We start from the raw sequence: 26963 nt of genomic DNA, 5'->3' as shown, positions 1-26963 counted from the left end.
TCTATTTTGTTTCTATTTCATGTAGATATGACCTTCTTTCGTTAGTTAACAAACACATGCAGTGGCACCGACACGGCTTCTCATTGTCCTGTGCTCTCCATACACGCCCACACACACACACACACACACACACACACAGACCCGCTCCTCTCCTCTGTAGGCTACTTGCACGGAACAAACTACTGTAGATTGTTGTAGCGCAAATAAATGCGGCCGAATGACCGTTCGGCTCTGTGTTAACTAAAGGTTAGCATCATCAACGCCGCAGCGCAATACGCATGCATGCAAATTAACTAGTTTGTTCATATCACAACAAAGCCAATCGCGGAGACAAAACTCTTTAAACAGGCAAAGTTATCAGCAGTTAGCAGCATGTATGTAGCCTAGAGCCTTAGCTGGTAAGCTAATGTTAGAACAGCTGGGGTTTTGGTGGTTAGCTGTGTCAACTACTTGCAGATAACATTATGCATCAATTAAATGTTTGTGCCGCCAACCCCCTTGGATATCACAAATGCCCCCACTGTCACTGTACTCCAGTAAACAAAGTCCCCAGTGCACAGGTGAATGGCTGCTGTGCAGCCTAAACAGTCTGGAGTGGAGTTTTAATCGTCAGCTGGACAAGTGAACGAAGTTACCAGCCAGAGTAGCAGCACAGGGGAATTATGAACTAGAACCAGGGACATGGCAGGTTCGGGCAAAAGGTAATGAAGAGGTTTATTTTTAACCAAAGTAGCTCTACTGATCAGACCTTTCTTGACACTGTTAGCTGGTCCTCTTGTTTACGTTTTTTGCTTCTTCAGTGGTCGGTGAGAAGAGTCGGTGGCGCGTCGGCAAGCGCAAGTATAAATGCGTTTTGGTGACATCACATATTACAAATCGCAGCCTTTGCGGTTTGAAAATCGTGTTTCATCATATCGAGATATTATCGCAAATGCAATAAATCGTTCAGCCCTAGCGTGCATACAGTCGCTATAAAAAAGGTGTGTCTGATGAGTCCCATATAAAATAACTATTCTGCATTGGTTTGGAGTCCCCAGGTCACACGAGTTGGGAGGTATTGAAAAAAGGAGACAATTCCTTAAGGGAAATAATGTATTTTCTTTAAAATATTCATATAAAATACAGTGTGCATACAGTGACTATAAAAAGAGGTGCGTCTGATGAGTCTCATAAAGGATAACTATTCTGCATTGGTTTGGAGTCACTAGGACATATGGCTTGGGAGGTATTGAAAAAAAGGAATCTGTTTCTTATATGAAATAATGTATTTTCTTTTAAAAATTCATATAAAATACAGCGTGCATACAGTCGCTATAAAAAGAGGTGTGTCTGATGAGTCAGGGCTTAAATTTCACTGCGGGATTGCGGGTATTGCGCATAATTTGTTCAAGTCCCGCAACTCTAGCCATCATAATGCGAGAAATTCCCGCATACACTTTTACAGCCTGTCTGATGACGTTAATATAGCCTAATCATTAAGTGGCGAGTTGAATTGAACATAGCCTCATGCAGACGCACACACACACGGAGAGAGAGAGAGAGAGAGAGAGAACCACTGTGCGCTTACGCAAATAGGCTACGCTACCATGGCAAACTTTTACATCTGGAAAGAGCTCCTTGGTAACGATCCTGCTAGCTCAGGTCACGTCAACACTTGATCCCAGAAAGATTGTCTTCGACATGTTAGTTTTTTGAACATTTATTGTATCTAATGACATAGAAAACATAATAATTTGCATACACATACCGCACTATGCACAACCTTTATTCACTAGCTTAATATAGCCTAAAACCGTCCAGGTTGAAGGGGGGCTAATTACTCCATAGAATTACTCTCACGTATTTTCTTAAAGTGACAGGCACTCAATTACACCTACTCATCAGCAATGTGCACTCAATTGGACCTACACACCACATTAAAGATATGCCTAAGTGTTATAGGTTAAACGTCAATATGAGGCATTCAAATTACTAAATATGTTTAGCTACTAGTAATTACTAGTAAAATGCTAAATGCATTATTAAATAAATACACTCTATATGAATTCAAAAATATATGATAGAAACATATCACATAAGCTATCATTTTCAGTGTGTGTTTGTGTGTGTGGAGAGAGTCAAGCAGAATCTAGGATGTCCACTGTTGTGAATGATCCCACTACAGTATATATTACTGATGACGTCAGGGTGGTGGGGGCCCCAAAATCAAACACTTTTTTTAAAAAAGTATCGAAGTATTGAAATCGCAATTCTTGACTTGGTATCAGAATCGACCCCCCCCCCCCAAATTGTGTAAATCCCCCCTACATGAATAACCTAAGGGGGGAATTCCCCCCCATTTTGAAAAATGAATTTTAAGCCCTGTGAGTCCCATATAGGATAACTATTCTGCATTGGTTTGGAGTCACTAGGTCACATGATGTAGAGTAGAGTATCATTTATTTATCCCGAGGGAAATTAAGGTGTCCAGTAGCATACATACATAAATACAGAATAGAAAAACAGAAAGACATTACACACACCATTGCACATATGTTCACCATACAGCACACGCTTACACACATCTTGCCAAAGTCAGATCTCTCACATACACATACACACACACACACACACACACACACACACACACACACACACACACAGCTGTGGTTGTGATGAGAAGAAAATAGTGGTTCATCACATGTGCCATAGCTGAGTGGTACATAGCAAGAGCAGCTAAAAAGAGTCAATAACTGGAAAAAGTGTTCAAGTGTCAGGTGTCTCAAAGTGTCACTATGTGCAGATGAGTGTGCAGGTGTGGGAAGGTTGATTATGCAGTCCAGTCACCTATGATGATCTCTTTCTGGGTGTCCTTCTGTGTGGTGTTGAGCAACTGGATGGCCCTGGGGACAAAGGACCTCCGTAGCCTGTCTGTCTTGCATGGGATGGCACGGAATCTGTAGCTGAATGCGCTTCTCTGGTTGTCAAAGACTGGGTGCAGGGGGTGATTGTAATTGTCCATTATAGAGTCAAGTCTGCTCAGTGTCCTCTTCTCAGCAGTGGTAGTGAGAGTCTCCAGTTCTGTGCCAACAACTGTGATGTCAAAGCTATTGACAAAAAAGACTATGAAGGTAATTCAGAAGGTACTTTATAGATGGTCCCTAAGTAGGTCGGCTGGGAGCAAGTAGACAGGTCATCTGTTTGTACATTGTCTGCAAACACGGGGTGAAACCAGCTGCATTAAAAATAATTGAATATCTGTCGAATATCAAATATCAAACTTCACCTCGGTCCCTACGCACACTGCATGTTCTTAAATAACAATGATCATCAGTAATATTCGACCATTAATTTGTGTAAATGGGCAAGCGGGACCACCTTGATTGGCTGATGATTGTAACGCGGGCATGATTCCAAACACCTCCCTTACGATATTGAGTGACAGGTGACAGGTCTTAGAATGCGTGCGCTATACACAAGGACGGAAGATGATGAACAACTGGGCCGTAGGCTATTCACAAAGGCTTTTATCTTACCACTAGGAGTAGGCTACTCCTAAATCGCACTAAAAGATTTTAGCTTGGAGTTTTCTCTTAAAAGTTATTCACAAAGCCTTTCAGACAACTCTTAAACTACAGTAGGAGTGAGTCTTCGTTGCTATGGATGACGTCATTACTCATGCACGAGCTTGACTGAAGTGACCACCTTGATTGGCTGATGATTGTAACGCGGGAATGATTCCAAACACCTCCCTTCCGATGATGAGTGACAGTTGACAGGTCGGAGAATGCGTGCGCTACACAAGTAGTGCGAAGGACGGAAGATGATTAATAGCTGAATAAAAAGGCCTAGCCTAAATGAATAAAGAGTAAGGCAAAACAAATAGCCTAGTATCCTAATGAAACATAGGCCTATGGATTGATGCAGTACCTTTGCAACATCATTAAATTAATCTGTCACCATATGCCTAGGCTACGTTTGCAAAGAGAACATTTTAATTTGATTCACAATGAAACGTTACATTTAATTGTGGCGTTATTGCATTCCTTTTATGAATACAAAATTGTTTTTGTTCCCTCGCGATTGGAAGCTCCTGTTGCCGCATAGGCTACGCATTTCAAAACATCGCAACGTAAAATGCCACAAAAAGCTGTTTATGAGGTCTTAGTGAGTTAGGAGTCATCTCGACTTATTTAAGCTGTCCCAGACTTAGGTGCTGCTTTTAGGTCTTAATTGCTTCGTGAATTACTTTTTGTGAAAAAAATTAGGAGTCCTAAAGTTAGGAGTGACACGCCCATTATTTTTAGGAGTTGCTCCTAAATTCGCCAGTTAGGAGCTACTTTTAGCCTTAAAATTCTTTGTGAATACGGCCCCTGAATAAAAAGGCCTAGCTTAAATGAATCAAGAGTAAGGCTAAACAAATAGCCTAGTAGCCTAATGAAACATACGGATTGATGTAGTATCTTTGTAACATTATTAAATGATTCTGTTACTATGCCTACGTTTGCAAAAGAGAACATTTTAATTTGATTCACAATAATGTTACATTTAATTTTCATGTTGACAATGATTAGCCTGGCTTTGGTTGTTGTTGGTGGCGTTATTGCATGTTAGTTATGCCTACAATGCAAAATTGCTTCCTCACGATTGGAAGCTCCTGTATCTGCATCAAAACACGGCAAAATGGTTTGTGAATAGGTCATGGATTCCAGTTGCTGCTACTGGAAGAAACTGGAATCCATGCATTTCCACGGAATTATTTTTGGAATCTGATCCCTTAACATACCTGTTCATTCTTACTCGTCGCTCGACTTATCGTGACTAAATTCAAGATAGCAAACGCTAAACTTCGTGAAGATACTGTCTGTATAAATCGTCTTGTAAGTAAACTACCAGTGCTTTTTCAAAGTTCTCAATGTCTCGTTTTAAATGTCAGGGCCCTTGGAAGTCTACCAATGAAGTGTGGAGATCCATTGAGCCTCGTAAATGGTGTAAAACAGTGATTTATTTGCATGGCTAGCCCGATGCCGAAGCACCACCATTGAAAAAGCTGTTGGTAGCATCGGCTAACTAAGCCAGATTTTTGGAGTGCAGGGGACAAGCCGAGATGGGCTATGAGACATACGTTCACACTCGGTATCATGTTTCAACACACTTTAGGTCAATATCACACCGGAATTCTCCTTTATTATGCTCTATATTTTGTCCAAATGATGTCTGTCTATCATCGTTGCACTCAGAGAAAACCAGAATGTTTAATTTGTCCTGCGTTTCTTGTACGGCTGCAAACGGGATTCACTCGCAGTTAACTAAATATTGCTTTATTAGGGCAGGGCAGGCATATTTCTGGCTGTTAAATTATTTCTAAACCAGTCTGCTAAAGTCTGTAGTGAAGTCTGTGTAGGGTTTTCCAGGCTCCATTTCTTTTTACGAGACACCCTGCTCACTTGAGACATCTACCGGTTGTTTGGGTTGTTGCAGCGTCGTTGCAGCATCACTGGAAAAATACAAATTAAAGTTGTGTGATCCCGTGCGCGGACCGCGAGTGAAGCTGGCCAAGTCGAAGCACTGCCCACTGTATATTCCTTTTGCTGTGCAGATATGTCACAGATGATGATGTGGCAGCACCACCTCTTAGGCTAAAATAAACAGACCATTGTTACACACAAATTGCAGAGAACGTTGACTGATACTAAAGCCTAAAAATTAGGGCTGTCAAAATAACTGATTAATGTTGATTAATTAATTTGAGTCAATGCCTAGAGCATTGAATGGAACATTTACTTTTAAAAAACGGCCTGATGGTGTTTATAAAATAAGGTGTTGATTAAAAAAAAAAGTCCTCTGCAATATCTGCAGCAAGGAATTTGCATATCACCGGAGTTCGTCAACTCTAAAGTCGCACATCAATGCAAAGAAATAGTGTTGACATTGAGGGGAGTGTTAATTTATTTTCATTGTGTCCCCTAGGTTATATCTGTGGCCTGAAATGCCTTGTATGTGGAAAAAAAAACTTCTCGAAGCACTTTTGAATTAATTTCCTCAGCATATTAGGTCATATCATAGATTATTATGGCCATTATTTGAACCGTGAAAATAATAATAAAGAGTTTTTGAACTTTAATGTCACTAATGCTGATTATTCAATGATTCATTTCAATTTAAATATTTAAAATACTTTCACAGCAAAAATTATATATGCGATTAATTTAGATTAATTAATCACCGAGTATGTAATTAATTCGGACTTGTAACCGGTGGGTTGCCGGTTCGAACCCCGACCAGTAGGCACGGCTGAAGTGCCCTTGAGCAAGGCACCTAACCCCTCACTGCTCCCCGAGCGCCGCTGTTGTTGCAGGCAGCTCACTGCGCCGGGATTAGTGTGTGCTTCTCCTCATTGTGTGTTCACTGTGTGCTGAGTTTGTTTCACTAATTCACGGATTGGGATAAATGCAGAGACCAAATTTCCCTCACGGGATCAAAAGAGTATATATACTTATACTTCTTATTTAAACATGTTAACAAAACAGGCCTCATCTTTTTGTTAAAGTTGCCATGGTAGTTGATGATAATTCCAGCTTACGCAGATCATTTCTTGGTCTATCTAGTCATTTATTGTTGGTCATTTAAAGTTGGCAGACGTGCAAGAATGGGAGGGAACCTTTCACCTTGGCAGCTTGGGCCAATGATCACACATTCCGACTGAAAACGCGATTGAGCGATTTCCGGGGCACAGGCCTCCCCTTTTTAAATATATATTAATAATCACCTTGTTGCTGGCAATAGTTTGACATTTTTGTTTGTTCTTGCACATGCACTTTGGTGGCCTGGTATCTAGGGATGTCCCGATCCAGCTTTTTGCACTTCCGATCCGATACCGATATTGTAGCTTTTAGCATCGGCCAATACCTATACCGGCCGATCCAAGCATGTATTAAAGACTAAAGATATTTACTTATTTTGTTGTTATACTCATGTTGAAAAGGGTTTTACTCTTAAGAACAACTAGCCAACTTAATTAGGTTATTTTGAATAATCCACAATGGTTGGCAATGAGAAGCTGACCTGTTATTTTATTATTTTATTATTTTATTCTTAACAGGGTTAAATAAACACAAAATAATAAATAGTCAATTAACCACACAAACTGAATTGGCATCAGTGCTCTGCTCTTGAACAACAAGAGTGTAAACCAAGGCTTAAAAAGCCATCAGTATAAAAAAAGCAAAACACACAGAAAAGCTGGGTAGAAAATGAATAGTCAATTAACCACACAAACTGAATTGGCATCAGTGCTCTGCTCAAGAGTGTAAACCAAGGCTTAAAAAAGCCATCAGTGTAAACAATATAAAAGTATATATCAAAGCAACACACACAAAACCTGAGTAAAAAATAGTCAAATTATCACACACTCACTGAATTGGCTATAACAACCCAAATAACTGTCACGCCTTCTACAGTATTGCTATCTCCTCCACACTTTACTGCTCCATCTCCATACTTCAATTTCTACTGTTTGCCCTGGCTGCAGTCTGAGCATGATGGGGAGATTCTTCTTCACAAAGGTGATCATTTCAACATGCTCAGGTGTCAGCCTGCTCCTGTGCTTATCAATGATAAGTGAGTCTGCGCTAAAAAGCCTCTCACTGTTGCGTTTTAAAAGCGAAACTGATGCCACAACTGGTCTGGGTTTGCTGAAGTAACCTAGGCTACAGGCTGCATTTATTACAGAAAATCAAGCAACATAGCAAGTAGGCCTATCTACACTATTGAGAGACAGGAGCTTAAATTTACCACGACAACAGCTGTCACTAATTCACATCGTCGTAGGCTGCTCCGATGCACAGACTAAACGGTAAAAAAAGCTATGATAGCCTACTGGAAGCTTCTACCCTTTTGGATGTGTAGAGTTGTAGGCCTAGGTGCACTTAGTTGTTAGCGATTGACCAGGTTGCTTTTTGAAATGAAATGCGTTTGTTAGGCTAGCCGATTGTAAAAATAGGGAAATTAAAGTGCGTGCTGTGCCTAAACATTACACAAACAATCTTAAATCGCGGAGATAACATTAGTTAGACAGGCAAAGCTGTCAGCAGCAACATGCATAAGAGCCTTAATAATGTAAGAGGGTCTCGCGGACACTCGCGGTCGCGGTTAACATTAGGCTATATTAATTCAACTGTGACATGAAATGTTTGCTCGATAACTTTAAATTCTTAGTGGGACATGCACAGACAAGTGGGATGCTGGACAGGTCGTTAGGTGTGCTGAAAAACGCGGACCCATTTTGGGGGGAAAGCTGAAAAAAACTGGAATGGATTACCTACATCGGTGCGCTGGAAAACACGGACCGGAGTTTTGAAAACAAACTGGATATTATCCATAGCTAGGCAACATAGCTTCTACCACATTTCTACAGTGACGGTAAATATGTTTGAAGATGATTATGTTGGACAAATCTGAGAAATTCAACAAAAAAAATGTTAGCTGCTGTGAAGGTTCCTTAGTTATTTTAATTATTAATGGGGGAATTATTAAATCATTAAATGGGGGGAAAATGAGAACAACCAGGAGCCATGTGAGGGCTGGCCACCTGGCTAAACTGAGAAATCCGGTAAAAGGGTGACCATGAACCCACTGGTGACTCTAGCTGAGCTCCAGAGAGTGTGGAGATTAGAGTGGCTTCCAGAGGACAACTATCACTGAAACATTACACTTTAGAAGTTTTTCTTCAGTGAAAAATCCTAAAAACCCCACTCGAAAAAGCCCCTAAGGAACTCTCCGGTGGGGGCGACACAGGATTCCCTGATGAAACCAAGATTGATCCGTTTGTCCTCAATGTAAGTGTCATGTCTAGAGAACCTCTCATTACCAGGTCATACCATCCCAAAGGTGAGACAACACAGCACTGACTTCGGAATGTTCTTGCCCTGACTTGAACCCAATTAAATATCTCTAGAGAGACCAGAAAATGGCTGTCCACAGACAGTCCTCCTCCAACCTTACAGAGCATGAGAGGATTTACAGAGAAACAGAAAAAGAGCTTGTTGTATCTTACCCAATATGACTTTGGCATGTAATCACTGGCAAAGGTGCTTCAGCCAAGCACCTTTTATTTGTAACATAAATTCTAAAACTAAAAAAAAAGTTTGTCATTATGGTAAAGACAGATCATAAGAATGCCACGATTGAATGCTTCTGGGGCTTCTGGCCAACGTGAATGAATCAACCGCTTTCACGTCAACACATGGACAATGCGTGTTGCTCAATGTTGTGATTTCCTTGGTAAATGATTATTGTTCTAGGAAGCAGTGGGTGTTTTGCCACCCTCCATAAACAGGATGTGAATTGCTTTGAATACAGGCAGGATCGGATGTAGATAAAACATTCTCTTATATGGTCTTCTGCCTTTTAAGGCGTCCTAGTGAAAGTGCTTCCTTTTGAGAGAGAATTCAGAGAATTCTGCTGTGTCAGCTAATAGCTAATAGGATGAACCAGAGCCATATAAAGGTAGAGTTGCGACAACTCCATTGACGCTAATGTTCCATTTTTTTCCAACAATGGCAGCTAACGGAAGCCTCAAATAGTTCCCGGAAGTTAACAATTAATAATAGCAGCAGTGCAGTTACAGCAGTATAGACTGTTTGTAGCCAACATTTCAGACTCAGATTTACATTCCTTTGCCTTATCCGAATAATAATAATAATAATAACAGTAATAGTAGTAAAGTAATAGTAGGCTATCAATAGCCTAATTATAATAATAAACGATTTATGTATCGACTATGACTTTTCTGCTGCTCAGTTTTTATCAGTTCCTCATCAAATAAATTAAAAGAGGCTAAAAGCCCAATAAATGTGCCACACGTAATAGCCGAATATAAGATAACCCGCCTATCCCATTTCAATTAGGCAGCACTACACCACCACGTACAAGCTGTCATTAAGTTTTTGCGTTTAGTAGGCCTACAACTTTTATGACGACGTTTCTTGGGCATTTAGCTTCACCATCACGTCAAGTAACATCTAGGCTATGGATTTAAGTGGCTTAAAGGCAGCAAAAGTTGGATATGCAACTGCTTCCCCAAAACAATTCCTCCATAACTGTGTATTTAATCGTTTCATATGTGGATAACTTTCAGTGGACTAAACAAAAGGTAAAGATTTTGTTATCACAAGGCTAGCTGGTTTGTTATATGGCGAAGCATATAGCCAGCTTTGTTTGCAGCAGTGAAGCTGAGTTTGTTGTTAACATTGTTGGTAACTGCCAGGGAATTTAACCCCAACATATAGATACAAGAACCACAACACGTAGTATGGCTTTGCCCACAAACTCTGGTACCAAGAGGAGAGCCTGCTAATGTAAGGAAGAATTCCTCACACCATTAGTCTCTGACTCTGCAGCCCAAAATCTGTGTCTTTTATTGTACAGATGCACACAGAAAATAGGAAGCAAGACATAGCGACTTCATTGTGACATACAGTACTCTTATCTCACCCACACACACACACACACACAGGGTGCAGTTCCTGTCTGTCTGGGTGCACGCTTAACTTGTACTCTCTGTTCTTAGAACTCAGCACAACAACATTTAACTTGAACTCTCTATTCTTAGAACTCAGCACAACAATATTTCTGCTCATTATACAATGATAATAATAATGTCCTTACAGTAACGTTTCTTCAGTTAGGAGCAGTAGCCTACTGTTTTTTTTTATGTTGCATTCATTTTCATTGGCAAAAGCTAGCCTAATATGCATGAGAACCTATATAGATTTGAGGGAGCTCCAACACAGCAGCCCAGTGAAGGATCGTGTAAACCCCATCCCCAGAAACCAGTTTCAAACCAAGCTTGCACTGATATGATGCATGATCACTGATCAAATTGCCATTTTCTGACAAGATGAGTACAACCATGCAGGTTCTCTGAATCTCAATTCTTTACCCTAGCATCTTAATGCTGTACTCACAGCACGGTGAATGGCAAACGGTGACAAAATGCTGTTGTTTATGAGTTCATATTCTTTATCAAGGACTATCACGTTTTATATGTTATTATGATCACTCGCATCGCATTACCATGGGGTTACTGTGTAGGTAATGCTACGGTTAACTTAACATGCCAACCATTACACTGGAGAGATGTTAGAAAACGTTTAAACTTTTTTTTTATTCTCAAGGATTAAAGTTCTCCGTCGTAGGACGGATTTCCGTCAATTTGATTTTAGAAATGCCATATTTGAGATTGATGCAGATCTGAGAGGGAAAAAAATAGGAGGGGGTGGACTATCACCTTTTCTTTTCCTTTTTTAAGGCAACTACAAATATTAGGTCCGATGAATTAATGTGTGTGATGGTAAATGTTTAAAGACCTAATAGTGTCTCAATCAGTGACCGCTCAAGAAGATACGGAAGCCATGAGTTTCGCTTTGTTTATGTTGTAGCTACACGCTTGTCTCATTGGCCTGGGGCGTTTGCTTAAAAAAACGTCTGGAGGACTAACGGTCTAAAAGTTGGATTATAGTGACACAATCGAGACATCTGATGAGGTTGGCCAATCCGTTTAACTTTTTTGGATATGATACATTGTGAGCTCTATGTGTGAATTCGGAGAAGAGGCGTAGGCTGTTCTTTCCATGCATCAATGTAGACAATTTCTTGCAAACTCTTGTCAGGGGAGGTCATTCATTTTGGGTGTCGCTATGACTTGAACAGACAGCCTGCTATGCCACCCGATGTAACCTATTATTGTTACAGTTTTTAATCAATGCAACTAATAATATGTGTAAAGCGTATATAAATATAAGCATAATATAAACCGTAGCCTATGCAATTTATTATCCAATATGTTATGACATGTACAGCAATGTTTTTCACAATTTGCGGTAGGTTTTGCGGAAGATTTTGACTGAGCATGTTAACATAAAATAATAATACCGTCATTATCGCAAACTGTTAAGTAAGAGGGTCTGTCGTGTTTGTGACGCACAGACAGCCTTGTAGCCTATTTTGCTTAGGCCTTCACATTTAACGACAGTAGGTTGTGTGTGTATGTTGACAAAAAATAACCATGCAATTAAAATAGTCAACTTTAAACATTGCTATAAAATATTATTCATTTATAGCACAAAACCATGACCAGTAGCCAACCAGAACCTCGCATATTAGCGTCATGATTTGTGTGCCTCTATTTGGCAAGGCCACTAGCTGTCATGGATGCGTTGTTGCTAAAGTAAGGCACAGGTGTCATAAGTTAAAAAATAAATGGAGATGGGCGACTGTTGGAAACGGGGGAGAACTACAAACTATGTTTATCTATGGCTGACCGTTTTTGCGCTCAGAAAGTAGGCTACGCATGTTCTTTCATAGCGCAACACGACCTGTCCCTCACCATATCGCAACCTCTTGTCAACCCTATACAATCTGATGCTGAAGACAAAAGCGTCCTCTCCAGATTGTCGTTATTAAATGTGCAGACCTCCTGCATGAGCACACACAGTATTGCTGCTCATTGGAAATCTGAGTTGTCTGTAAAACTCAAAATTACCACGTTTTCATTAAATGCGGATGAGGCAACAAATGGAAATATTAACAATATCTCGAATGTTCTGATTCATTACTTTGATGAGGAAATGGGAAGTCTTGCAAACTTGATTTTATAGATTTTACTTGGTGTTGAATTGCATATTAACAAGAAAAGAAAAAAATCTCCCCTTTTGGCCTGAAGTAATTAAATAAGAGTGTAGTTAAAGCCCTTCTACAATATTGCTGCAGTAGAAAAGAACGGCAATGGCTTGTCAGCAATGGTCAGGGATGGTACTGAAATATTGTTTTGTTCATCAGGAAAACTCAGTCTCAATCAAAAACAATTCCAATTCGCCTTATTCACATGGCGGCCATTGGCGGCTAAAACGAGGCTACAGGGTACACAAACGGATTGTTATGTTCTATGCATTCACCTGTAGGTGGCATTAATTATATAGTAAGTGTACCCTTGTAGCCTCGTTTTGGTTTAAACAATGGCCGCCGTGTGAATAAGGTGAATACTCCCTTTACTTTGCTGTTTGCATCTTTTTTTACATTAAAAATCAATAGGTCACGACCGCAAAAGGGGTGCTATCTCTATCGATAGATATGAACAACGTATAACTTATGGCCTGAAAAAAGTTCAGTCAAACGATTTTTTTAATCCCTGTATTCTCCCGAGACGCTAGCTACTTAAGGTAGTTCGCTCATTATCTCAGATCAGTGAAGAACAGAAAACGTTGGGGAGAAAACTCAAACAAGTTAATGTTAGACTTAGATTCTCGTTGCAAAATTAAAATCTCCATGCGTTTTTGTAGGCAACACGCAGTCTCAAAAACACTGTTTACAGCTCTTGAGTCACGCACTAGGTCATTTTTTTAATAATGATAATTTAGATAGGCCTAGGCTATACTTATGGGGTGGGTGCTATTGCGTTTTCTAAAGAATCTCCCGTCTTGGTTTTGTACAGAAATTAATATTAAGTGACACATACGTAAAAGCGAGAAAAAAGGTCACCTTCCGATATTTAGCAGGCTACGGTCTGGAATTTAATATTGTTGTAATGCTAGGATAACTACACAGTTTACACAATAATTACACTGTGTTATAAATATTGTATATCAATGCATTTATTGTCTGTCAATTAATCAAAATTGTGGCTCTGTCTCTCATTGAACAGTAGCTTACTGTTCCGGGAACTTCCACTTCCGGGAACTTTTTGAAGTTTACATGAACCACGTGACCTTAACGAATTTTGAACACCCATTGTCGCAACTCTACCTTTATATGGCTCTGGGATGAACATGCCACATTCTCCTTCAGCTCCTTACATGTACACATACCAAACAATTATTCCATGAGATACACTGCAAAAAATGAATTCTAACCAAGTGTTAATAATCTTCTATTAAGATCAAAGAATCTATTTGGTAGATAGACATACTCTGTGTATGTGTTATGTGCTCTGGATGTGCACTGTGGTCGACAGCCATACTTACCCACAGTAAATGAAAAGTGGTCAGTCCTCTGTAGCCAGAAATGTATGTGAACATTCAGGTTGAGAGTAAAGTTATAACTCAATTCTATGACCCAAGTCTGAATCATTAAAGGGATACCAGGCAAGCCTGATGCTACAAAGCTCCCCCTGCTCTTCCTACCCAAGCTTCTTCCTACAGGTAGTAGGGGCGGGCGAGAGAGCCTTCATTCCGCCCATAATGAGTCATTTAACCATATACCGACTTACGAAGATGATTAATTAACACGAAAACATTGCCTGGTGTCCCTTTAAGCTGAATTATTATAGAATTGAATGTCCCATGTACTGTCATCCTGGTGTGATGCTGAAGAGGCCGTAACCATTTAAAGACATTTTTTGTTTTTATTCCCGAAGTGCATTTCTTTTGAGAGTTTTGTAGAGAAACTCTCCCTGCATCATCAGTACTGTCAGAGATGTTCATTAACCTTGCATGTTGTAACAACATAACAAGTGGTGCCTGGATACATTTAAGCAAACACACGTGTGGGAGTGGGAAGAGGGTCTATAGACAAATATTCCACCTCTCATTTCTTTATTCTTCTTTTGTGTAACTGCATAGTTACCTGAGAGGGGCTATTTGTAATAATAGTCCTTATCAAGCTTCTTGCGTCCCTCCCTGTCAAGTTGATGAGGTTTTTCAAGTTAAATCAAATATGAAAGCGTACAAGTTTGAAAACATGAAGCGTGTAAGTTTGTCTGACTGACCAACATCTGAGAATTACTGCTGCCAAAGAAAAAGATCCAGGCAGTATTGCCACATCAAGGGAATGTTTTAAAAATGTGGTTTTGTGCCGGAATCCCCGTCCCATGTCTCGACTTGCCGGAATATCATTACCGCTCATTTACCCATGCCCATTGTCAACTATGTGACATACATGTGTGATGATGAGACACTTGACATGTACTGTAGGTACAGTTGTGTTCATAAGTTTACACACCCATGTTAAAGTTGACTGAAAAGAGGAATAAAAAAATCATCTTTTGGAAATTGATCTTAATACCTTAATTAAAATAATGAGGGAAAAATCCAACCTTTAAGGACACCAATTTTCTTTGTGAATGAATAATGTATCGTAAATAAATAAATGTTCTTCCTTTTCCTTAAAACCACATAATTTGTATTGTCCCACCGGCGAGACGGTTACCCCCTCCCCCACCACCCCCAAACATTCTAAATCAGTTGTATGCACCATATTGCTATGTAGCATAGTAATGTTATACACCATTTCAAAGCTTTGACTCTTGGGATTCCAAAATTGCCCCCCTCTCTGCTTTTGGTGCTACCCTGACTTCTGGCTGTAGATAATAAGTAGATGCAACAAATTGGGTACTGAAATATTCACAAGAATCCATAGAAATTGAATCTTCATGTTGTGTTATCCAATATTAGTTGTACAGATGTATAGTCTATCTTATAAACACTCATTGAACCAACAAAGTAAATGCAAAAAATAGAGACTTTTTTGTAATTATTCCATATTTTGTGTAGTCAGTCTATATCAGAACACCTGACATACAATCTAAATAGTTCACAAGAAACCTCAAAGTGTTACCTTTCATTTGACACCAGGATTATGCTTCTACACAAAGGGGTTCATGTGCAGTAAGCATTTGATTGTCAATATGTATTTTGGATAAAAAAAAAAGTCCTATGGGGAGTTTCCATAGGCATTTTACAAAACGCATGAGCATACCTTGGCAAATAATAGTCTAAAGCACTCATATTTTCATTCTATATTGATCTACTTTTGCACACAACTTCACAAGACCTGGTGCTAGGGCTCAGTTGTGTTTCTAAGTGATATCAAGTGACCTAGAGGGCTGAAATGTGGTCAGTTCAGAGATGCTTGTAATCCGGCAGAAAGAAAAAACTATATTCTAGCCTCTGTAACTCTTTGTGAGTACATCACACATTTATTCCTACAAAAACTAGAGGTTCTCAGCTTTCTATAGAGGTCCAACATTTAATGGTAGGCCCCAAAAGAGGTGGGAACAATGCCCTTGTAAATAGGCACAGTGCAATTTCAGGCAAAAACTTGAAATTTGTATTGAGATTTAAAGAGTTTAAAATACAGGGGGCATATGTATACACACCCATACAGTATGTTAAATTCCCATAAAGGCAAGCAGATTTTTATTTTTAAAGGCCAGTTATTTCATGGATCCAGGATACTATGAGAGATGATTTTTTATTCTTCTTTTTAGTCAACTTTAGCATGGGTGTGTAAACTTATGAGCACAACTGTACTTCTTGCCAAGTTAACAACTCAAAAGTCATACCCAATTTGGAAGAGAAGCCATGATCTTAATGTAACTAGGGCAAGTTGACTTAATGTAGCTAGGGCAAGTTCCGACAACTTTCTGACAAGAATTCAGTTACACAAATGTATACATTTGGATCAACATGTGAATAGTTCATACATGCACAGAGGGACACATATACACAGGGATTTAAGTATAGGTATATATACTTTTTTGATCCCGTGAGGGAAATTTGGTCTCTGCATTTAACCCAATCGGTGAATTAGTGAAACACAAACAGCACATTTCCATTTAGGTTTGAGATACACAAGAGTTAATCCAGAAAAAAAGTCATCACATAAGATATACATATTTTCGCACACAAACATGCAGACACACACACACACACACACACACACACATTGATCATGCCGTGACTAGTAAAGCATTCCTCGCAAGGATTACAGAAGAAAGGGTGATGTTCTCTGAAATGAAGGCTGATTGCTGATGGCACACATAGACATTATCTCACAATGAAATTCTTTCTGGTATAAGCAGTGAACTTTAACTTTAGTTAATGATTTATGACTCTGAAAGTACTTGTGTGAAGGTGATTTTGTCCTTTTTCCACCAATTTTTTCTCTTAATGTTGTAATGTGTTTTAATATACTTTGACAATTTTACAGATAAGATATGCCTTTGATGGCACTTGCAGGCTGAAGAGGTTCATAATTAAAAATACCAGAGTGGCACTGGCAGGCACAGCCATGTTTGCTCTCTACATAACATAGTCTTTCTGTTATTGATGTTTCCAAAGCATTTGATGGTCTAATTTGGTTTTTGGTAGCCTAGAAATCTAGACGCACCCAAGTGGCAGCATATTACATTTGCTGCCAGGGCTAGTCTAGCAACTCTCCGTTGGCTTGTGAGCTGGAAAAATTAAACTTCTATCAGGCCAATCAAATCGTGTATAGAGACGTTAGGCGGGCTTAACATAATGGTTGATGGCAGAGTTACAACGGTTTGGCTTGAATTCCCTGCTACTTGAAAACAAAGAAGATGGATGTTGCTGTTGGCGAACAGCGTGACACAAGTTAAACTTTTTTTAAGTTGGCAAAAGTTTGAACTAGCCAACTAGCTCCGCTGGTGGGAAAACGCATTGGGACTCATAGCGCTGTCCTATTGCGTGCAGAGGGAATTTGAAAGAACCGATTATCCCGCCCCTCGGACTGAGTAGCTGCCAATGGTGAGTGCCCAGACCCTACATTTTAATGTGGGTCTGGCTCGTCAGGCTAGGTTTTTGGTTGACAACATTAACTAATGTGTGGGGTTGAAGATATTTCTAATCATGTGATTGTGTGGGAGATATATACTATAACATGTTGTATCCAAATGACATATGATATATCAGCCAGAATGTCCCATTTACCACCTCATTCATGCATTATGCTCACATTTTAAAAGCATTATAGAGTTTTTGTCTAAAACTAGCCAGCTTCATAGCAACAATCATTTCAATCCCAACAAGAAACAGACCACTCTTGAACTCCATTGTTACTGTTGTTACTTAATGAATGGCTTCCTTCCTGTTGACTTGTAAGGGGATGCAACTGTGACCATCGCCCACAGATGCACTCCTCGCGACCAGCTTGCACATCACTGCCGGTTGGCGGACATCGTCATTGCCGCTGCAGGTTGGTTGAGGGCAGTTGCACCAGATCGGGCCAATATACCATTGATAAATACATGTAACACGTGAATACGAATGTGATTTTAGATAAAATTTCTATGATAGAGTGCTTAAATATGTACCATTGTTTGGCGAGTGTAGAGTTGGTTTATAATTCGCCTTATTCACCTGGCGGCCAGAACGAGGCTAAAGGGTACACTTGCCATTACACCTCAGTCCAGCAGATGGTGGTGGTAATGCACTCCGTTTGCAAACTGCCAAAAAAAAACCTTACCGAAAAAGAAGGGTTCACTGCCCTGTTCTTCTTCAGTAAGGTTTTTTTTAGCAGTTTGCAAACGGAGTGCATTACCACCACCATCTGCTGAACTGAGGTGTAATGGCAAGCAAAATGGAGTGTAGTATTCAGAAGGGGGCGCCTGCTGCAGATGGATATGGTCATTAAAGTGTTTAGATAACCTGGAATTTTGTGTTTGTTTCAGGTGTTCCACAGCTAATAACGGCAGACATGGTAAAGGAGGGAGCTGTTGTCATTGATGTGGGCATCAATCGCATCCATGAGACCGGTTCTGGTAGGATCCGCCTGGTTGGAGACGTCGACTTTGAAGGTACACATAGACAGTGGAGATACAAGGGTATTGGCTTATTGTGGTGATGTTAGAAGTATATGTATCACCTTGTCACTTTAATGATTGTTGTCCAGCTTTTATATAGAAATGTAAGAAAAGGGCCAGCAACCACCACGTATGTCACACTGTGAAGTGAGTCTGTAACAACGCATTATGTAATAACACGTCATTATGTAATAACTGCCACATTATGTAACAATTAGGGGGCAGCCGTGGCCTACTGCTTAGCGCTTCGGGCTTGTAACCGGAGGGTTGCCGGTTCGAACCCCGACCAGTAGGCACGGCTGAAGTGCCCTTGAGCAAGGCACCTAACCCCTCACTGCTCCCCGAGCGCCGCTGTTGTTGCAGGCAGCTCACTGCGCCAGGATTAGTGTGTGCTTCACCTCACTGTGTGTTCACTGTGTGCTGAGTGTGTTTCACTAATTCACGGATTGGGATAAATGCAGAGACCAAATTTCCCTCACAGGATCAAAAGAGTATATATATACTTATACTTACACTTACTTATACAATCTGCAGCATTATGTAATAAACTGCTGGATCGCAATATGTAATACATTTTGCCGCATTATGTAATAAGTTATTACATATTGCAGCTGTTATTACAAAATGCGGGTACTGCGGTAAAAAATGGACGAAAATGTAATAATATGTAACAACCAACCAAAATTGACATCTTCATTGATAAGAACAGCATAACAATGTGTATTTTAATAAAAATTCATTGTAATCATAGGCGAGGAGTTGAAAGTGTTCAAATATGGCCTATTTCTTTACGCAAAGGCCGACTGACTGTCACTAGCTCTGAATGAAGAAATAAAGCAAGTGATATTGAGGAAGAAACGTGAAAGAAAGGGCAGTGAACATTATCTTAAACCTCAACTTTTACCTATTCGGCATTTCTCATTTTTCCGACACCATTGCTCCGAAGCCTAATTAATCCGACCATTGCATTTTTGACAAGTGTCAGGAATAGGCTTGGGTAGACTTAGAAGCCTAGCCAAAATTCCGTCTGTGCACACAAGCATGGGCAGATTATGAACTTTCGGGCCCTTGGACCCAGATGTATTAAGGGCCCCCCACTTATTGTCGTATATGTGGGAAGGGGGGGTTTGGGGGTCCTCCCCCAGAAAATGTAATAATTAATTAATTTGTTTTATGTGATTTCTTGTATTCTGGCGCATTTTGGGGAAGGCCAATACTAAATTTAATCAGATTCATAGCCTACATCCTGATTTGTTGATATTGAGGCAATGATTCCATGCAAAGGCTTGGGCTTCAGGGCCCCCTGACCCCTTGGGCCCCTGGGCCTGGGCCCGGTAGGCCCGTGCAGTAATCCATCCCTGCACACAAGGCTTAAGTTAAAGAATACAAATGCCTGTGTCTCCCGTGTTTTGCCTGTTATATAGCCTAAGTTTGTGCCGGTATGACCACCTTCCCCCTATTGCGTTCGTTTACTTTTTGTGAATGAGCCTCTGCTGTGCCTGTTAGTTTCAAGAATCTGAATCTGAAAGTGACAGGAAGCGAATGGGAGAGAGTTGGGGAGGGATCCGGAAAGGACCACGGGGCGGTAATCGAACCCGGGTCACCGGCGTATGGTGCAGTCAGTTGCGCCACAGCTGGGGCCAGCTCACTCTTAAAGGAGAATTCCGGTGTGATATTGACCTAAAGTGTGTTGAAACATGATACCGAGTGTGAACGTATGTCTTATAGCTCATCTCGGCTTGTCCCCTGCACTCCGAAATCTGGCGCTAGTTAGCCGATGCTACCAACAGCTTCCAGTAGCAGCAACTGGAATCCATGCATTTCCACTGAATTATTTTTGGAATCTGATCCCTTATCACACCTGTTCATTCGTACTCGTTGCTCGACTTATCGTGACTAAATTCAAGATGGCGGCTAACGGTAAACCTCCTGAAGGTACTGTCTGTATAAATCGTCTTGTAAATAAACTACCAGTGCTTTTTCAAAGTTCTCTATGTCTCGTTTTAAATGTCAAGGCCCTCAGAAGTCTACCAATGAAGTATGGAGCTACTTTGAGCCTTGTAAATGGTGTAAAACAGTGATTTATTTGCATGGCTAGGCCGATGCCCGAGGTACCACAACGAAACACTGTGTTGGTAGCATTGGCTAACTAGCGCCAGATTTCTGAGTGCAGGGGACAAGCCGAGGTGAGCTATGAGACATACATTCACACTCGGTATCATGTTTCAACACACTTTAGGTCAAAATCACACCGGAATTCTCCTTTAACCAGGTTATCCTCCATGATCATTGTGAAATTGGAATAAAATTAGACAATCACCTGACATTCACCACATAACAAGAAATGCCAGCATGCATCCACATTTGTCACTAAAGACCTTTTTACGTGAAATTTCCAGCTCCTTAACCACTACACTACCACTGCCTACTTTCACTAATTAATTTTATCCTTCGATGCCTTTGACCACACTTTTAACTATTTTTCTGAAGCATTTGTTTAGTGTCTTTAGATCCTGCCTCTTTTGAGAATCCTGTCTATTCTACAATACTTGTTTTCATGTAGTTTGTGTGTGTGGCTATCTTTCCTATAAATGTGATATAATATAAAATCTCTTAAAATTCCTTTAACCCATTCGTGCTGGATGCTGCATGACGCAACATTCTATCTCCCGCCTGATGCTGCATAGCGCAACATTGAATCTCCCGCTTGATGCTGCATAGCGCAGCATGCTTTTTATTTCATGTTTCTAGGTGCTACAGAGGCTTAGATATTAAATGTTGGTAGACGTTGACAATTTTTAGTATGTTTTCAGAAAACCCTCAAGAAATAAGGTTATTTAGTCTAGAATGCCATAGGATTCTATAGGCGTTTTTAGCAGGCATTTTAGGAGTAAATGGGTTAAAGAAGAAGCACAAAACACCTTCAGTGCCATGCCTCAAACTTTCTCTGATCCTTTATTACATTTTCTGTACCTTCGTGTCTTGACACATCAGATATTTTCTTCAAATAATGTTGTAATACTGATGGATGGCAATGGCTCATTTGAAAGGAGAGGGAGAGGGATGAGATGGTGGTGGAGGAGTAAGGTGGAATGTATGATGGAGAAATCTAGAAAAGGCTGGGTAGGGAAGGTAAGGAGGGTAAGAAAGAATGTCTGATTTTTTTTTTTTCTTCTGTTGCAGGTGTGCAGCAAAAAGCAGGCTTTATTACTCCAGTTCCTGGAGGGGTTGGTCCAGTGACCATCGCCATGGTGATGAAAAATACTGTTACTGCAGCAAGAAATGCTTTGGCACACTGAAACATGGAAACAGACAAACACACTGTACACATATTACACCGTGACAACTATTATAAGTATTCAATGCTTGAAGAAACAGACAAATGTCTGACGGAACCAGATGACAAAACGTATCACAGATTTTTCTGTGCCACTCTGTGTGTGTAAATGTGAGGTCTGAATGATCTGTATATGTCTGTTTATGTTGTGTTTTATTTATGGGGTATTAGGGTAGGCCAATATTAATGCTTATTAAGAGGTCATTTTGTTCTAGTGTCCATGGTATGCTTGAATATGCTTGTTGTTAAGAAATAGTTTTGAAATGTTGTTATGGTGAAGTCATGGAGAAATGTCATTCTGATATTGTTAAATGAGAATATAGAGCCTCTGTTGTACCAAACTGGGATCTGGGATATTAGTTTCTGTACAATAAAACATCAGGTTATTCACACATTGTTGACTATGCTATTGCATTTCGTTGGGGCTTGTTGTCAGACATACGATTTCCATGTAGTAAAACCTTAATATAAATGTAAAATACAAAATGTATACATATTAACATACCTAAAGTACACACTATAGCCAACAACTTAAGTGTCCTTAGCAAAGATGTGAGATGTGGTAGTGTCTTGTATGTCATCCTGAACCGCAACTTATAGTATGTAAGCCATATAGGTATTTAATTACCTCATGAAATCTGAAGCACAAAGGAACATGCATGTCAAAGTCGTGAAGAATCTGGCTTTCACTCATTGTAGACTTGTGAAAGTCCTAAACATGTTCTTCCAACCATTGTGTGGTTCAGGAGTAAGAAACAGCAATTTAGACTGTTTCTCAATAAACAAAATAGAGAAGGAAATGCTTAATACTTTCCTTCTCTATTTTGTTTATGTTTTGGTGGGTATTGCTGCTATGAAGTTTTGTGGTACTTGTCTCATGCCAATACACATACTTCACATTGTTTATCCTACAATATTAACCCTTGGGCGAATCACCCCCAGGTTGGTGTTAATACTAGTCACCAATTACATTCCTGAGTGAAATTGCCTTGGTACAAATATCACTGTTTTTCTTTCCTGTTAAACATGTCTATGTAAACATATGACAAGGGTTTGCACAAGTAAGATTTAATAATGACTGGAGGAATACCAGTTTTTTCTAGTTTTTAACTGACTGGCATAGACATATCTGACTTTGACTGGATAAAAATATGAAGTGTACTGTTACTATATACGGCATATAGTTCAGTTTCTAAGTGTATGGACCACAGACAGCCCCTGCTTTTATATGTATTTTATACTAATACAGTATGTGTACATACTACATATTAATACAGCATTAACCTACTCATGTTAAATGAGAGATAGGACCTGATGTTCTACAAAGTGGGTATAGAGATCAACTTAATTAAAGTGCTTGTAGCCCTATTATATATGCAGTTATATGCAGGGGATGGCTGTGCGCCATCAAATTAACTGAACAATGAGTCAAACATTAAACAAATCTGTGGAAAACTGATCTTCATCCACAAGAAAGTGTCTTTCTCAATCTTTGGAATTACTTTTACCTGAGGCGAATGCTTTCACCTCCATGAATGTGTGTGTGTGTTGGAGGAAGCGTTTATGGGTGAATGATTCTTCTTTGCTGGGGTGTAGTCTCTGCATGCTGCAGTCCTGAGGGCACAGGAAATGATGCGTTTTAACATACTGGCAAATATTTCAGCTCCGGATTTGAAACCCTGTGATTGGTTGACTCGTGTATCCACAGAAAGTATAAATCCCATTCCCCAAGCGGTAAATTATAGGGAAAACACAGGACTGACATCTGAGAAAAGCCAGGAGCTGCCGGAAAAGACTGAAGTTGAGAAGTTCAACAATTAAGTGCTCAGAATCTCCAGTGAATTTCTCAGCAAATCTACACAGCACAAGCAATGACTCTACAGACATTTCACCTATTTCTGCAGCATGGTGAGTATCAACACACACACACACACATACACATTGTTTTGGGATGTTGACTGAAACTATAATGCATTAAACATTTTGATGAAATCTGGAATCCTGCAGTATCTGTGTTTGCTGCTATGGCTCTCCTCATGACTTTGAGTGGAGAGTCCACAGAGATGCCACAGGGCAGTTTGTCTGCTGCACAGAACCATTCAGCAACGTTGGAGAACTCTACTTCTAGCCAAGGTATCTAAGACTGTACATATTTGCATTCCTTTTGTTTTGTTTTCCAGGAGAGAGTTTCAGAAATCCAAAAGGTTTTAATCAGGAGAAAGTGTTTTGGGGATATACCTGCTTGCAGAGAGCAAACTGCTCATCACTGTCCTGTAGGTGTCAGTTCAATGAGCACACAAGAAAGCATGGTGTTTATACACTGTCCATTTGCTGGACATACACTGTCCTAGCTCTCTAAATGGAAAATAATCATAGAGGCTCGGACCAAGTCATAAACTATTCCAGCCAACTATTCCAGCCAGCCTTGGACAGAGGAAAGGGAGTAATAGATCTGTTGAGCTTAAATAAACTTTTTGCCATCATTGCAGATGGTACCATTTCAGGTGTATGTTTATGTTTGTGTGAGGGAAACTTAAACCACATGCTGGTTCCGCATCAACAGATGTACAATGGACTCTGAGATGGTCCTTACTTTTCCTCATTATCCCTCCTTTTTTCCAGAACTTGAGATGCCAAGAGTTCTGAAGTTGCAGAGATCTTGCACATCAGATCACAAGGACTTTTGTATGAATGGTGATTGCCATTACATCCCAGATACAGACACACCAAGCTGTAGGTAAGAACTTAAGAACTGAATAATTACCAAACTACCCACTATTTCATAAATCATTGTCAAAATAGAACCAATGTGTCAGTTTTAAAAAGTATACCATATAAATTAAGTGTGTGTGTGTGTGTGTGTGTGTGTGTGTGTGTGTCTAGATGCCCTCCCACACATGTTGGGGAACGTTGTGAACACCTGTGGCTGACTGTAGACCAGCAGGGCCAAGCTAGTCCTGAGGAAATCATTGGCATCTGCCTGGGTGTGGCATTGCTGCTGGGCTGTCTCACTGGCGCCATCTGCTGTTGTGTGAAGAAAAGGTAAGCCTACTCTGAAATTCAGATTGGTGCACTTTTGGAACTCACCCCTGGTATGTCTCCTCACATCACTGACTAAAAGCACAGTGACTCACATGTTGAGGATTTCATGGTCAAACTTGTGACATACATTTAGAGTGTACTTGGGATACAAGGTTGTCTGTGACATTTGTGAAAGATGATTATGTTGATAAAGATAAACAAGTAAAGCAATATGATGCATTTCTAATTCTAATTTTGAGGCAGACTGATTCTGATGTTTTGACATGTTTTTTATATGTTTTATTACAGATGTAAGAGGGAGTCTCTCCCATATAAAACCTATGATGGCAAAGAAGATGTTTGACTGAACCCTACACTTCATTTCACTTCACTTGTTTCACTGAACTTATTTATTGATAAATTAATTGTCATGTATTAGATATTTAATATTTCTAATAAAGTTACTAAATATACTTGCTCTGTCAGTGTTAATGTATGATTTAACCACATGGAAAGAATGTTGTTAGTTGTGTCATGTTCAGTTCATCATGTGCAACAGCTCAGTAGGCTACTGTTACCGGTACTTTTGTTATTGCCGAAAGAACTGCCTTTAATGTTTAAATAGCACAGGGTGGGATCAGCCGCAACTCCTTTAATCACCCAACAATGTTGGCAACATTATTCTGTTTTATGTGTTGCAACCACACATTCTGACATGTTTTTTAGTATTTTATACTGTAGGCTACTCAAACAGTTATTTTCTATCTCTGGCTTATTACCATTAATGTGGCAACAATAGTCTGTTTACCATAAACACCCCCTTTAAAAGTAGCTGAAATGTTCCAGTGGAAAATGTATAGTATAAGCAGAAAGGAAATGTAAAGGAATTATTATTATCATTGTATAAAACACGTGTGTAAGCAGATATATAAATCACCTCTGTAAGCAAAAATATTATGCTGAGTTTCAAGGACACAGAATTCGAGTTGGGACGCACAGGAAGAGGCCCCCTCAAGGAAATCAAGCTGAAGGAGATAGATGTCTGGCATCCTGTTTTTCTGTGTGCATCGGTACAATAAAAGACACTGCTTTTGGGCTGCAGGTTCAGAGACTGATGGTGAGGGGTTTCAAACCTTTCACTAGCACTCTCTCCTCGTGGTGCCAAGAGTCTGTGAGCAAACCAATACTACGTGTTGTGGTTCTTGTGTCTAATATGTCGAGGTAAATTCCATGACAGGAAGTAAAGCATTTTGTAGATTGAAAAACTACTAGACCATCACTCTAATATGCTGAAATAATTTGCTAGTACGCAACTATACAAAACTCTACAAGTAGCCTACCAAGAGGAAAACTGATGGTGTTTTGAATTGATCATATAGGGACCTACAAATCGTCAAATGCACACATTGGATGTTAGCTAGACGTCCTTGTTGTTATAGTGAGGATATCCTCAAGCCTCCTCTCAACCAAATGTTCTTTTCTATCTTAGTTTGCATCATATGTCGTTAAGGGACCAATTTAGTCTATAGTCTTTGATCTTTCATCTAAGTATCAGGGGAGTTCACTGTCCTATTTAAACCTGCTCATGATCCAGAAGCGCTAAACACGCTAAACTAAAGGAAGTTATTAGGTTATTATTATTATTGGTAGTAGTATTAGTAGCATATTATTGCGTCTGCAAATCCCAAATTTGTTAAAACTGGGCTATAGGTAGGATAAGCGCTTTTGCGCGTGACCAGCGTCTCCTCGTTCCCGTCTGTGCGCCACTGATCTGCTGAGTCCCTTCGCTGCTCATTAGTTTTTCAACAGCACGGGTTGGGGGTTATTGTTTGTGCAAGGATACCGAGACCAAGGACTCTAATACGCGTTTCTCTGCTTTTCTGGCATTATTTGATGGACTGACGCTCACCTGCATGCACCCAATCCCCGGCATAATGAATGAAACGATGATAGCATAACGGGACCTGCATTTTACTTACACAAAGAACTTACACGCACACACGCTCACATTCCATTCACACACTC

The 26963-nt window shown here is 40.0% G+C and overlaps 2 protein-coding genes and 1 long non-coding RNA gene across 3 annotated transcripts in view; 2 read left to right on the top strand and 1 right to left on the bottom strand.

Moving 5' to 3' along the window:
* mthfd2l (methylenetetrahydrofolate dehydrogenase (NADP+ dependent) 2 like) overlaps nt 1-22309 on the top strand; it is a 38176-nt gene extending 15867 nt beyond the window's left edge. The window contains exons 6-8 of the mRNA XM_048243453.1: nt 17881-17973; nt 18449-18574; nt 21764-22309. Coding sequence (XP_048099410.1) covers nt 17881-17973; nt 18449-18574; nt 21764-21879 — 335 coding nt within the window. The 3' untranslated portion in view covers nt 21880-22309. The remainder of the gene's footprint in view (nt 1-17880; nt 17974-18448; nt 18575-21763) is intronic.
* LOC125294587 lies at nt 2423-9516 on the bottom strand. Its single transcript, XR_007193540.1, has 2 exons — nt 9035-9516; nt 2423-3086 (listed from the first exon to the last, which is right to left on the bottom strand). It is a non-coding gene; the product is annotated as an uncharacterized LOC125294587 (long non-coding RNA).
* Nucleotides 22310-23646: 1337 nt separating the features above from the next.
* epgn (epithelial mitogen homolog (mouse)) lies at nt 23647-26122 on the top strand. The gene is made up of 5 exons (XM_048243454.1): nt 23647-23825; nt 23925-24050; nt 24540-24654; nt 24801-24959; nt 25248-26122. The coding sequence occupies exons 1-5, from the start codon at nt 23789-23791 to the stop codon at nt 25300-25302; spliced, it is 492 nt and encodes a 163-aa protein (XP_048099411.1). The 5' UTR covers nt 23647-23788; the 3' UTR covers nt 25303-26122.
* The last annotated feature ends 841 nt before the right edge of the window (nt 26123-26963 follow it).

This window comes from Alosa alosa, chromosome 5 (genome assembly GCF_017589495.1).
Source record: "Alosa alosa isolate M-15738 ecotype Scorff River chromosome 5, AALO_Geno_1.1, whole genome shotgun sequence".
NCBI classification, from domain to species: domain Eukaryota; kingdom Metazoa; phylum Chordata; class Actinopteri; order Clupeiformes; family Clupeidae; genus Alosa; species Alosa alosa.
Note: the sequence above shows the minus strand (reverse complement) of the source record. Positions and strands in the feature narration are given on the sequence as shown.

Excerpts from the sequence above, each read along its gene's own strand:
- epgn (XM_048243454.1), top strand. The coding sequence starts at position 23,789 with ATGACTCTACAGACATTTCACCTATTTCTGCAGCATG. Across the intron at positions 23,826-23,924 it reads TCACCTATTTCTGCAGCATG|TATCTGTGTTTGCTGCTATG; the intron begins GTGAGTATCAAC and ends GGAATCCTGCAG. Across the intron at positions 24,051-24,539 it reads GAACTCTACTTCTAGCCAAG|AACTTGAGATGCCAAGAGTT; the intron begins GTATCTAAGACT and ends CCTTTTTTCCAG.